This window comes from Eleutherodactylus coqui, chromosome 8 (assembly GCF_035609145.1).
Source record: "Eleutherodactylus coqui strain aEleCoq1 chromosome 8, aEleCoq1.hap1, whole genome shotgun sequence".
NCBI classification, from domain to species: domain Eukaryota; kingdom Metazoa; phylum Chordata; class Amphibia; order Anura; family Eleutherodactylidae; genus Eleutherodactylus; species Eleutherodactylus coqui.
The window spans coordinates 68,179,763-68,193,843 of record NC_089844.1 but is presented as its reverse complement, the minus strand read 5'-3'; the positions used below and the strand labels follow the sequence as shown (position 1 = coordinate 68,193,843).

General features: G+C 45.3%; 1 protein-coding gene across 1 annotated transcript in view; it reads right to left on the bottom strand.

Moving 5' to 3' along the window:
* Positions 1–14,081, bottom strand: part of SESTD1 (SEC14 and spectrin domain containing 1) — a 152,063-nt gene that overhangs the window by 49,973 nt on the left and 88,009 nt on the right. Inside the window, exons 6-7 of the mRNA XM_066575769.1 lie at positions 4,533–4,646; positions 1,622–1,719 (exon numbers count right to left, since the gene is read on the bottom strand). Coding sequence (XP_066431866.1) covers positions 1,622–1,719; positions 4,533–4,646 — 212 coding nt within the window. The remainder of the gene's footprint in view (positions 1–1,621; positions 1,720–4,532; positions 4,647–14,081) is intronic.

Sequence of the window (14,081 nt, the reverse complement as noted above, 5' to 3'; positions counted from 1 at the left end):
CATCTCAAGTAACTGCCTTCTCTTCCGAGCGAGCTTGGGGGGGGGGGGGGGGAGGGGGGAAGTGAGAGAGATCGCTCGAGTAACTGACCTTACCAAGCATGTTCGCTCATCTCGAGTGACGTTTTCTTGGCAGACTTTTTGCGGGGTGGTTTGCCATTGCCTTTCCCAGTCATATTTACCCCCCAGCAAGTGAAGGGTACTCATTTACCTGACTTTGGAAAGATGGAAGGCTAAGTCAACCATGAGCCAGCTACCTTGACCCTTAAAGCAAGCACTGATTTGAAGCAATGTTGCCATCCAATAGGTGGCACTGCAGAGGTATTCTTTCGTCTTCCTTATTTGAATATTACCCAGAGGTGCATGGATGGCCTTATAAGTCGCCTCACTCACCTTCTTGGTGCTCTCCCTAAGAAGTGATGTTACCCCCCCCCACTACCCACGTCATAGGCCTTGCACTAGCCAAGCCAGGATCCTACTGAACACGAATGGGGGGCAAACACTCCGAAACAGCAGTCTGTGTATGGATTCTGGCTTAGTTTTCAATTCCCAATCATTGCTCTGTATAAAGGGTCAGGCATTGATTTGAAGGAATGCTGCCGAATTAGTATTGTTTCATCTTCCTTATTTGCATGTTACCCAGAGGAGCATGCATAGCCGTATAAGTCTCCTCACTCACCTTCTTGGCGCTCTCCCTAAGGCCAAGGATGAATCACTGAACTGTGGCATCTCCTTCTTTCACACCAATATTGTGTGAAGTGATAAAAGTTTGTTTACCTGCCACCTCCTCTAGGGGGAGCTCAATGTATACAAAGTTTTACAGATCCAAATGACTTTAAAATAAGCTGTATAAATCCACCTAGGACTATGTTCTGCGTCTGATTTTTTTTTCCATGTGGAATACTGTTGCGGTTTTGTACTTCCCTTTACCGCGGATCCGTGCGCTAAATCCCAGACAGATTTTCAGACACGGTTCAGTGTGAAATCTGCATCAAGAAGGGGCGCGTCACTTTTTGGGTGCTTTCAAATATATGCACAGAAAAAAAAAATAATTAGCATGCTTATGACACTAAGATGCTGGATTTAACATGTAACTCTTAACTAAGTCAGAAAGGCATGTTATTACTTCTTCCTTTTTGCTGTCTTTTGGTTACTTTTTGACTGTAGGCGTCATCATTTCTTTGTATGGAAGCCATAAAGAATAAGAGTCGATGCTGTTGATACATTTTGCATGTGATAAGGGACGTCCGGTTAAGTAGGGACATGCTGTGGATTTAGAAATCTGCACACAGCTTAATTAACGTATAGAAACATTTCGGACCATGTGGATAAGATTTGTCGGAATCTCATTCACGTGCCGTATTGTAAACCGCTGTGGATTTGTAACATTCTCAGTATCTCTGATACCTGTAGACGTCGGTCCGCCATTGTTTTCAGAAAATTAACCGCCACTGATGTTGTGAGGATGCACATTTCTGAATAACTCCCTGCACAAAGCTCTTCGCGCTCTTCCTCTGCAGGGTTTGGAAGGCAGGCGGCACACATGGCTTCTGATAATGGGATTAGGATGATAGCGCTGCACAGCAGAAGTACAAGTAAAGTACAATCAGTTGGTTACACAAACCTGTCTTTCTCGTTCTGATTTCCCTTATCACTCCCATTGTTGATAACAGCCAGCTCGTCCAGAAGCGATGTCGACTCCTTTGTGAACTTCTCAAATACCTGCAATGCAGAGGCAAAACATTATCCCGTACAATAGAGGAAGAACTTCTATTAAGTTTGGCAGAATGAATACAAATGACACATTACATGCAGACATGCTACGGGTGCAGTACATTACTCCGGAATAGAAGAAAAGAAATACCAAAAAGTTGGGTGTAAAGGCGGGAACATATAAGAGCACACAACGGTGTATTGGTTTAGCTTCTTAGGTTATTGTATAGCCAGCATATATACTCGTTTCCAGGCTGTAAAACTCCAAGCGCTTAAACTCCACTGCAGGCATAACAGCACACTTCTCTGCCATTGGCATATGCCCCCAGCAGATACTGAGGAAGAGGCTTGGCAGCCTCGAAACGTGTATAAATGCTGGTTATACAATAAATGGAGAAGTTAAGCAAATAGACTGTTGTGTACATGTTCCCGGGTAGCACCTAACTTGTTGACCTTTTTTGGTATTTGTTGTCCACACGTCGAACCTTAAGGCAAATTTTCGAAAACTTGTGAAAAAGAATTGAAAATATTGGAATATCAATATTTTTAAGATGTTCAAGAAGATAAATCAGTGCTAAATAAATATATTCATTCTCACCAAGAGGAGTAAACTCTAGAGAGTTGTTAATGGGGTTGTCCCACCAAACTTATAAGGATAACTGGCTGACATGACCGGTGGAACCCCTACCAACCCCATATGAAAAAAACCCATTTATTTCAACTGCAGTGCCGAGTTCAAGCACTCTACCTTTGGGTGCCCTGTTCTCATGATTAGTGGGGGGGGGGGGGGGGGGGGGGGGGGCTCCAGAGGCTGGACCGCCACCAGGTCTATTCTGTGGATAGGGGATAACTGTTTAGTGGGACAATCCCCTTAAAGCTGTTGCACAGTGGGATTGTCACTTTAAAGGGAACCTGCCATTAAAGGGGTTGTCCCGCGGCAGCAAGTGGGGTTATACACTTCTGTATGGCCAAATTAATGCACTTTGTAATATACATCGTGCATTAAATATGAGCCATACAGAAGTTATACACTTACCCCTCCAGTGCTGGCGTCCTCGTCTCCATGGCGCCGACTAATGCTGCCTTCTCCTTCCATTAGACGAGCTTGCGCTGTCCGGTCTTCTGCTCTGTGCAATGGGGCCGCGCCGGAGAGCTGGTCTGCACATGCGCAGAAGACCTCGGCGGCGCGAGCACGCCGGAGCGGCCCCATTCAACAGAACAGAAGACCACACAGTGCAAGCGCGTCTAAAGGAAGGAGAAGACCGTGTTAGTCGGCGCCAAGGAGACGAGGACGCCAGCACCGGAGGAGGTAAGTGAATAACTTCTGTATGGCTCATATTTAATGCACGATGTATATTACAAAGTGCATTAATATGGCCATACAGAAGTGCTTACCCCCACTTGCTGCCGCGGGACAACCCCTTTAAGTTTGTACAATGCCATCCACAATAAACTTAAGTGTTCTGCTAATGAGATTTCCTTATCGCCATTTGGTTTGTACTACGTGCCCCGGGACCTTTACAATCTTCCTGTGAAGTTTTCCGGCGCTGTATTCTAAGGAGTTGAAAAGAATCAGGTTTTGCAGAAAAGCGTCATATTTTTCTCTCAGTGCCGAATTAGACACTTCCGTTCTTGATTGGCATGCACGGATTTCTTTTCTTCGCTGTAATCCCGCGCAGGCGCCTACGCACATCAGCTCTCCTCTACTAGCTGTAACTTCAATGGCGTACAGCGCATGCACCTTGAGGGCTATTACTCCCACTTTGTCTGAGCTCATATGACATGTGCATGCGCAGTACTCCACTGAAGTCTCAGCAATGGAGAGCTGGGGTGCACAGGCAAGGTTTGCTTCAGCACCTGCGTGGGATTACAGGCAGAAGAAAAATCAGTATCCATGCCCAGCAAGAACAGGAGCGAGTCCGAAGCATGGCGCTGAGGAAAACTTTTGCTCTCTTAAACTCATTTTAATACAGCGTGGGAAAACTTTAAAAACAGATTATAAAGGTACCAGAGAACATATTGCAAATCTAGCAGCACTGTTAAAGGTTTATCGGAGATTGCATTGTAAGAACTTGATGACACGTTCCCTTTAAATATGATGTCTGGGCTGAATATATAACTATATTAAAGGGTAAATAAACTTTTTACCAACTTCTTCACAGTAACATGTCAGAAGTTTTGATCGGCAGCATCCGGGTGCGGAGTCCTCCACTGATCACTACAGTGGATGGGTGGCAGCACAATCTTTGAGTCCTGTGCCCATTTGCTGTTTCTATCACGACTGCATGTAAAGTCTATAGAGTCCATACACCGATCGCAGTAACAAACAAATGGGCACAACGATCGGGTGGGCACATCTGCCTGTTGTTTTAGCAATTGGTGAGGATCTCAGCACCCGGACCCTTCCGATCAAAACTTCTGGCGCATCACTATGACATGTCAAAAGTTAGTAAAAATAGTTTGGTTAACCTTTAAACCTTCGCATTTTTAACATACTTTTTCTTGCTGCTTCTACATATTAATAGGATCCCAACAGTAATCATAGTAACTGATGGCACTGGTACTTTAAGGCTGCTGTACCTCCTTACTTCGGTGGCAATATGGAGGGGAAGTAGTAGTCTAAAACTGTGCTAATGCATACAAGTGGAGGTCAGCACACTTAAAGTTAAAGCAGCTGGTCATATCATTACTTGTCCACTCCATTCTCAGGCAACAGCCTAGAAGGGGCATGAAGGCAAGGAGAGGGTTTTTTTAATCCCCACTCATGTTCCTCCCATCTTATGAAGTACCTAGAAATACTTTTTTTTTTGCTCATTACTTACTAGTCTTTTATTCAACCAATCCATATGATCATAAGTAAGGCTTCCACCGAATTCTTCTGTGAGTTGGGAAGGTTCTATGTACCTTGTCAGCTTATTACCGGATACCAAGATAACCTAGAAAACAGCACAGTTGCAATGATGAGATACAAACTGACTGGGTCCACTCTCTGAAGTGTTACATGAAGCGGCATATTATCCAATAGAAGTCAAGGAGCACATTTTACAAAAGACAGATCTTGCATTCAAGGCAATGAGTGGAAGGGTGTAGGTAAAAAAGTTCCTCGTCACACTTCAAGGTTTACTCACTGTGGAACCACTGTACAGTGTATGGTCTTCAAGAAGTATGATGTATCATTTATGATAGGGTGACTTTGGTAGGGAGGGACACAGGTTGCTTGCCCAATGACTGCAGTGTAGCCCATGTGACACGGCAAAGAAATGGAAGGGAATAGAGTCGTGCTGCTACTTGCCGTGTTGATTGCAAGAAACCCAAACTTGCAGGACTTCTTGCAATTGACAGGTGTTGACAACTTGGGATTGGCAACAATACTGCATGGTCTTCCAATACTAGTGTTCAGCGAACCGAACCAGTAGAGCCCAGTTTCAGTTTGATCTTTGCTAAAAGTACAGTTTGGCACAAACCTGAATGGAGCTTTAAGCAAAGTTCTACCTGAAACAGGGTTCTACTGTTTCTGTTTGCTCAACACTAGTTCTCTACAGTACAGTATAACACTGTCCAAGAGCCATGAAAGTCCTGTATAACGGTCTCAGAGTGTTATACATCAGTTTTAGGTGTACTGGTCAACCTCTGGTTTGGTTCAAACTAATTGGGACCAAACCAAACTTGTTGCAAAAATTTGACAAACCAGCCAAACTGAACTTTTCAAAAGTTCACTTATCAATATCCATTACTTTGTGATTACATAGGGCTACACTCCAATCCTTGGTTAGACCGCCTGTTACCATGATAGATTTGTCGGTCTATTGAACGCCATATATCCTTCAAATTGACTACCAATATTAGGTTTGTGGGGTAGACCCTCGGCACCCCCACCAATCAGCTGTACAAAAGGAACTGTGGTGCTCCGGTAAGTGCTGTGGCCTCTTGATTACTTACATTTCTCCCTACTGAGCAGTGCTGTCATTTTTGTACCAGCCATGCTGGGTATTGCAGCTTTTGGCCCTTTTACATGGGCCGACAGTCAGGTAAACAACTGCAAGATTGCTGACGTCACCGCTAAGGTTGCGGCCTTCTCGCTCAGCGCTTTCTCTTCCGTGTGAAGCACTGAACGTTCACACAGAACAAGCCCACGATCCAGCGATGAGTATTAAGGTGACTGAAAGTCAGCGATAAAAGCTTGTGAACGAAAAGTGAGCAATTTTTGTGCATTTACACTGCACGATTATTGCTCAAATTCGTCAGTTACATATGTAGAGCTAGATATATCATAGCGACTCAGTGCTAAGTGATACATCGGGCGAATTTTAAGACTGTCTAGAGCAGTGGTTCCCAACTTTTTTCAGCCATGGAGCCCTTTTGAAGCAAAAGTTTCTCGTGGAACGCCAAAGTGGGACAGAGGGTGTGGTCAAAGGAGGGGTTCAGGGCGTGGCTTATCACAACTTAAAAAGGACAGGGCCGTTTAAAAAAAAAAAAAACACAACAAGGAAGAACGCTTGAGCACTGGATGGGCTATTGATATACATTATATTTAAACTTAACATGCTGTAGAATTAAACCCCACACCGCATGTCAATTTTCGCACAGGTTTTGCACAGATTTTTTCCACAGCATGTGGAAGAGATTTTCAAAATCTCATCCACTTTGTTGCTACAGCTACTGTAAATTCCGCAGCAAATCTGCCCCATGTAGTAATAGCATTCCCTATTGCTGCCCCCAGTAGTAGGGTCCCCTATTGCGGCCCCCAGTGGTAGGGTCCCCTATTGCGGCCCCCAGTAGCAGGGTCCCCTATTGCGGCCCCCAGTAGCAGGGTCCCCTATTGCGGCCCCCGTAGTAGGGTCCCCTATTGCGGCCCCCGTAGTAGGGTCCCCTATTGCGGCCCCCGTAGTAGGGTCCCCTATAGCGGCCCCCGTAGCAGTAGTAGGGTGCCCTATAGCGGCCCCCGTAGCAGTAGTAGGGTGCCCTATATCGGCCCCTCGTAGCAGTAGTAGGGTGCCCTATAGCGGCCCCAATAGTAGGGTGCCCTATAGCGGCCCCAGTAGTAGGGTGCCCTATAGCGGCCCCAGTAGTAGGGTGCCCTATAGCGGCCCCAGTAGTAGGGTGCCCTATAGCGGCCCCAGTAGCAGGGTGCCCTATAGCGGCCCCAGTAGCAGGGTGCCCTATAGCGGCCCCAGTAGCAGGGTGCCCTATAGCGGCCCCAGTAGTAGGGTCCCCTATAGCGGCCCCAGTAGCAGTAGTAGGGTCCCCTATAGCGGCCCCAGTAGCAGTAGTAGGGTCCCCTATTGCGGCCCCAGTAGCAGTAGTAGGGTCCCCTATTGCGGCCCCAGTAGCAGTAGTAGGGTCCCCTATTGCGGCCCCAGTAGCAGTAGTAGGGTCCCCTATTGCGGCCCCAGTAGCAGTAGTAGGGTCCCCTATTGCGGCCCCAGTAGCAGTAGTAGGGTCCCCTATTGCGGCCCCAGTAGCAGTAGTAGGGTCCCCTATTGCGGCCCCAGTAGCAGTAGTAGGGTCCCCTATTAAAGGATCCTAATCACCTCATGTGAGCAGTTCATTCCCCTTTAAAAATAAAAGAAACTCAACTAAAAGGAAACCAATGTGGCTCGACAAGACGGTAAGAGGGGCAATAAACGAAAAAAAGAAAGCGTTCAAACTACTAAAGTAAGAAGGCAGCGAAGAAGCGCTAAAATCATACAGGGAAAAAAACTAAATATGCAAAGATACGATCAAAACTGCCAAGGAGGAAGCAGAAAGACGGATCGCCAAAGAGAGCAAAAACAACCCGAAGCTATTTTTCAACTATATCAACAGCAAAAGGATTTGCAGGGAGAGCGCTGGCCCTTTAAAAACAATGCAGGAGAAATCATTGATGATGACGAAGGGAAAGCAAATCTACTAAACAGTTTCTTCTCAAGTGTATTCACAAACGAAAAGGAAATGCCACACGAGATGCAGGGGAATAAAACGAACCCCTCACAAAATATCTCATACCTAACGCAGGAGGAGGTGCGGAAGCGTCTAAAGAAAACTAAAATTGATAAATCGCCGGGCCCAGATGGATTACACCCAAGGATACTAAGGGAACTAAGTGACGAGATAGCTAGGCCGCTATACCTAATATTTCTGGACACTATCAAGACCGGTGTAGTACCATTGGATTGGCGCATTGCCAACGTGGTTCCAATTTACAAAAAAGGGAGCAAAAGTGAGCCTGGTAACTACAGGCCAGTAAGTCTCACTTCAGTAACGGGAAAAATTTTCGAGGGGATTCTGAGAGACGCCATCGATGAGTACCTTAAGGAGAATAAGTGAATAACTCCTCACGAGCATGGATTCATGAAGGGCTTCATGAAATCTGATCAGTTTCTACGATGAAGTAAGCTCTAAGCTGGACCAGGGAGAATCTATTGATCTTGTATATCTGGACTTCTCTAAAGCCTTTGACACCGTGCCACATAATAGGCTAATCTACAAAATGAGGCAGCTCGGACTGGGCGAAAACGTTTGTAAGTGGGTAAAAAATTGGCTCAATGATAGAAAGCAGAGGGTGGTAATAAATGGTTCGTACTCTGATTGGACCACAGTCACTAGCGGGGTGCCACAGGGTTCAGTATTAGACCCTACTCTGTTCAACATATTTATCAATGACCTGATAGAGGGGCTGCACAGCAAAATATCAATATTTGCAGATGACACAAAATTATACAATATAATTAATGGAACGGAGGACAATGTGCGGCTACAAACGGACCTGGATAAGCTGGGGGCTTGGGCAGGAAAATGGCAAATGAAGTTCAATGTTGAAAAATGTAAGACTATGCACATGGGCAGGAGAAACGGATGTCACAAATATTCACTTAATGGGGTACCGCTGGGGGAAAAGGGATATGGAAAAGGATCTGGGGGTATTAGTGGATAATAGACTAAACTGGAGTAACCAATGCCAGTCAGCTGCTGCAAAGGCAAATAAAGTCTTTGGGTGCATTAAAAGAGGTATAGGGGCGAAGGACGAGAACATTATCCTTCCATTATATAAGGCACTTGTCAGGCCTCACATGGAATACTGCGCACAGTTCTGGTCACCAGTGCTCAGGAAAGATGTCACAGTGCTTGCGGGGGTTCAAAGAAGGGCAACTAAACTAATAAATGGAATGACAGGACTGGAATACCCAGAGAGGCTATCCAAATTGGGACTATTTACTCTAGAAAAAAGAAGGTTAAGAGGCGACCAAATAACCATGTATAAGTACATGAGGGGACAATACAAGGATCTCTCCCGTGATCTGTTTACACCCAGGACCATGACGGTAACAAGAGGACATCCGCTACGATTAGAGGAAAGTAGGTTTCATCACCAACATAGAAGGGGATTCTTTACTGTAAGAGCAGTTAGACTGTGGAACTCTCTACCGGAGGAAGTGGTGATGGCAAAATCCATAGAGGAGTTTAAAAGGGGACTTGATGTCTTTCTGGAGAAGAAGGATATTACAGGATATAAATCTTACGTTAAGTGTCAATCCGGGTATATAGGAAGGTAGGAACTATTAGGGGTTGATCCAGGGAACAATCTGATTGCCATTAGGGAGTCGGGAAGGAATTTTTTCCCCAAAAGGGCTAATTGGCTTCTGGCCTTGGGGTTTTTTGCCTTCCTCTGGATCAACACAGTAGGATAGACAGGCTGGACTAGATGGACATTGTCTTCATTTCAGCCTTACATACTATGTTACTATTGCGGCCCCAGTAGCAGTAGTAGGGTCCCTCATTGCAGGCCCAGTAGCAGTAGTAGGGTCCCCCATTGCGGCCCCAGTAGCAGTAGTAGGGTCCCCCATTGCGGCCCCAGTAGCAGTAGTAGGGTCCCCCATTGCGGCCCCAGTAGCAGTAGTAGGGTCCCCCATTGCGGCCCCAGTAGCAGTAGTAGGGTCCCCCATTGCGGCCCCAGTAGCAGTAGTAGGGTCCCCCATTGCGGCCCCAGTAGCAGTAGTAGGGTCCCCCATTGCGGCCCCAGTAGCAGTAGTAGGGTCCCCCATTGCGGCCCCAGTAGCAGTAGTAGGGTCCCCCATTGCGGCCCCAGTAGCAGTAGTAGGGTCCCCCATTGCGGCCCCAGTAGCAGTAGTAGGGTCCCCTATTGCGGCCCCAGTAGCAGTAGTAGGGTCCCCTATTGCGGCCCCAGTAGCAGTAGTAGGGTCCCCTATTGCGGCCCCAGTAGCAGTAGTAGGGTCCCCTATTGCGGCCCCAGTAGCAGTAGTAGGGTCCCCTATTGCGGCCCCAGTAGCAGTAGTAGGGTCCCCTATTGCGGCCCCAGTAGCAGTAGTAGGGTCCCCTATTGCGGCCCCAGTAGTAGTAGGGTCCACTATTGTGGCCCCAGTAGTAGTAGGGTCCCCTATTGCGGCCCCAGTAACAACAGTGTCTCCTATTACGGGCCCAGTAGTAACAGTGTCTTCTATTGGGGACACAATAGTAATAGCGTCCTCTATTGCGGCCCCAGTAGTAATAGCGTCCCCTATTGCGGCCCCAGTAGTAGTAGGGTCCCCTATTGCGGCCCTAGTAGTAATAGTGTCTCCTGAATTGGTGGCTCCAGTAGTAATAGAGTCTAGCATTGCGGCCTCAGTAGTGATGGCGCCCCCCTCCCCCACCATTGCTGCTCTGCTCTTCAGATGCAGGGAGAGGAAGGGGTTAAATTACTTACTACACATAGCCTTCCCTGTCTGTTGCACTGGAGAGATCGCAGGCAGCAGAGATGGAAGGCTGTGAAAATAGGAAGTTGCTTAACCCCCTCCAATACCTGCAGCTGGAGGTTTAGCAGTGCGGCTTACAATAGGGGCGAGTGGGACACCTGTGGGCCCCCTTACAGTCTCAGGCCAGGGCAGTCGCCTCAATCGTGCCTATTATAATCCACCATTGTTCCCTGCTCTAATCACCGCTGTAGCAGTTTCTGGACAGGCTGTACTGAGCAAAGGAATGTCCAGGACCTGTGATCGGCATAGCAATGCAGATCACATGACCGAAGCTGGCTCATGCGATCCGCGTTGCTATGCCGACTGCAGATCCTGGATGCGCATTTGCTCAGTACAGCCTGTCCAGAAACTGCTACAGCAACGGGTAGAGCGGGAACCAAGTCCCTTGGTTTGAGCTCCTGACACTGACTCGCGGAGCCCCAAGACTTCGCAAAGCAAGCTTTGGGAAACCCTGGTCTAGTGTAACGTTATACCACCTCTTAGTGAAGAATTAGCACATTTTGTGCGCAAAATGCTGCATTAGGCCGTGCACCCTTTTCCAAAAAGCCATACCCAGTGTCCGAAAAAAGTATCCTAGAGTGTTTTACATGCATCATAAATATGGTGCAAAATAGGCAGCTTTTTGGTGCAAAAAAGGTATTTTGCACCCGAAAAGTATCGAATTCTCAACAGCAAACCTTCCCCATATGTATTCATTCTTCTAAGTTAAAATGTAACCTATAAAGTTAATATGTGGTTTGCAAATCTTTGTAAACTCAAATATTGAATGTCACAATGCATAAATATTTCAGTTTTACAAATCTCTGGCTGTCAGCCATGGAATTTGATTAAAACCACAATATTGGATATGGATGGAAAGCAAATCCTTCATTCGCAGAAATATCATCTAAATTCAAATTAATTTCATACTTTCACAGGCGGCTAGGTTTTACTTCTTAGGCTGTCCGGAACGGATAATGTCTTTTTAACCATGAAGAAACATTTACATGACAGATCAAGCGATACAAATTATATGGGAAATAATTGACCAGAGTAAGAAGTCAACAAAATTAGGCAAAATCCATAGTGTCAGTCTGCAGCAGATGACAGAATTAGCGGCTCTGCAGTCCGGCAGGATGAGAACGTCAAGCACTGCTTAACGGATATCCCCCCCCCCTCCTCCAGATACAGAAGATAGGTTTTCACACTATTACCTCTCTATTCATGTAAAAACTGTTCTAGGGGGAATATGTAATATGTGCAGAAGGAATATCGGAACTCAATTGTTTATGCAGAACATCTGAGACAGATACTGTAACTCAAATATCCTTAGACGGAACACTCCAGGCAAAACAGATGCTGCGTCATACCAAGTATATGACATGGGGACTCTGTCTTTAAAGAGAAAATGACCCACTGTATAAATCAAGTTTCATACTAAACATAAGTTTTAAGCATATCTGATGATTTTTTTTTTCATGTTACTATGTATATGTATAGATAATAAACTGTAACATTCACAATAAATGGCTCTATTACACGGGCAGTCAACGTTGCGCTCCCGTGGGAATCTAAACGATAAGGCCTTCTTCACACGGGTGACAAAGTCGTGTGATTTTGTTATGTTGCTACAATGCTTTCAAATCGCATGTATGTGAAGCCCATGCTTTCCTATGGGTTCATTCACACATGCGATGTTTTGTAGCATGCAACAGCCAGACACAAAAACCTCGCAGGTCCAACAATATGCCCGCAAATAGTGAGGTTTTGTAGCCCATGTTTCCCTATGGAGCCTTACTCTCTGTTGCATCGCACGAAAACATGATTTTCATGCAGTGCGATGCATGTTTGACTGTCAAAGCCAAATCTAAGCCCTGGCTGCAGGCAAAAATAAAAAAAAAACACAGTATACATCACCTAAGAAGTACTGTCAGCCTGGTCACATGTTCTCCCCGCTACTATTCTCCTTCATCTCTTCTGGCAGAGGATTGAAAAAACCACGCCTCCTGTAAGCGCTGCCTCTGATTGGCTGATGCTTAGCCAATCACAGCCAGCACTCGATGTCCCAATCACAGCCCTTCATCGAGCGCTGGCTCTGATTAGCTAAGCCAACGATACTCGCTCCTGGTAAATAGCACAGCATGACTGAGACGAGAGTTGGACATCATTTGCCCAACAGCTCATCCCATGTAAAAGGACCAATAATCTCCAAAAGAAGTCATCTTAAGACTACAGTTTCTATGTCCATGTGGCTTCCGTAAAGCATATATCTGAATACTGCTCTAGTAATAATGTACAGAAAATAGAATAAAAAAAAAATTACCATCCGAAAACAAAAAGAGAAGGTGCGCCAGTAACTGGTTGTAATTCATAAAAAAAAAAATTAAGTGATGCCCTCCATTGCACCATAAGAAATGTTCATATATGGAATACTTGGATGGATGGAAGAATAGAATTTATTTGGAGAGTTACACATAGGAGAACATGTCAAATCTAAAACTACAGGAGGTCTCCTTAACCCTATAAGCTCCTTACATTTATGTCTAAAAGAACATGCAATTCCATTTTTCCTTTACTTGAAGTATTTGATTCATGGAGAGGAGCCGCATCTTTTTTTTCCGCCTGCAATGTAATTTTCTAGTATTTTACAATTAAGTTAAAAAAACCACGAATATTTCCCACAAGCAGCAAAGCTATTAAGACAAATTCTTTTACCACAAGACAAAGAATATTCTTGTTTTTTTAGTATAAAAAAAAAAGGAAAATGCAATTACTTTATAAACTGAATGCAGAGGACAAATATTTATGAAGTGGTTCTCCATTAGTGGAAATGAAGGGTGATGAAATTATTGTGATTACGCCGTAAGAACAGCACGTATAAATATAGCAATAGCACTGCATTCTGGAATAAACTGAGATATTTAGGAACTTTTGTATCTTTTTAAACTATATTTTGTTGCCCCTCCTTCAGCACAGCAGAATATCTGCTGGAGGCAAGATAACCTCTAATCCACTACATCCCCCACGATCTTCTGATAAGTATGTGTGTCCGAATGAATGCAATGTATTATGTGCTACAAGAACTCCCGCAGACAGAGCCAGAGTGCACTTGTCCTTTATCCTTAGATGCAATAAGAGGCGGCTTCACTCCTACTGAAATCAATGGGAACAAAACCACCCATTATACTTACAGCTTTGACTCCGATGATGGTAACCAGCCCTGCTGCACTAATTAGCTGATCCCCGGTGATCAACTGTTGACCTATCCTGATGATCAATAGTATTTGCCCAGAGAATAGATTGATCAGTGAGGGTGATCAATGAGTGGAACAGGTTGCAATGGGAGGTGGTGAGTTCTCCTTCAATGGAAATCTTCATACAAAAGCTGGACAGACATCTGTCTGGGATGATTTAGTGATCCTGCATTGAGCAGCGGGTTGGACCCGATGACTCTGAAGGTCCCTTCCAACTCTAAAATAATATTAATATGTGAAGAGGTTTTATCATAGAATGGTAAAGTGCCATTAATTCTAAGGCAATGTAAATAAGATAAAAAGAAGTACAAAAAACAAGACTAAATAAGTGACAGACTAGAAGACAGGAAGAGGAAACCCTGCCCATGAGGGCTTACAATCTACCAGGGGAGGAGACAATAGACGAGGG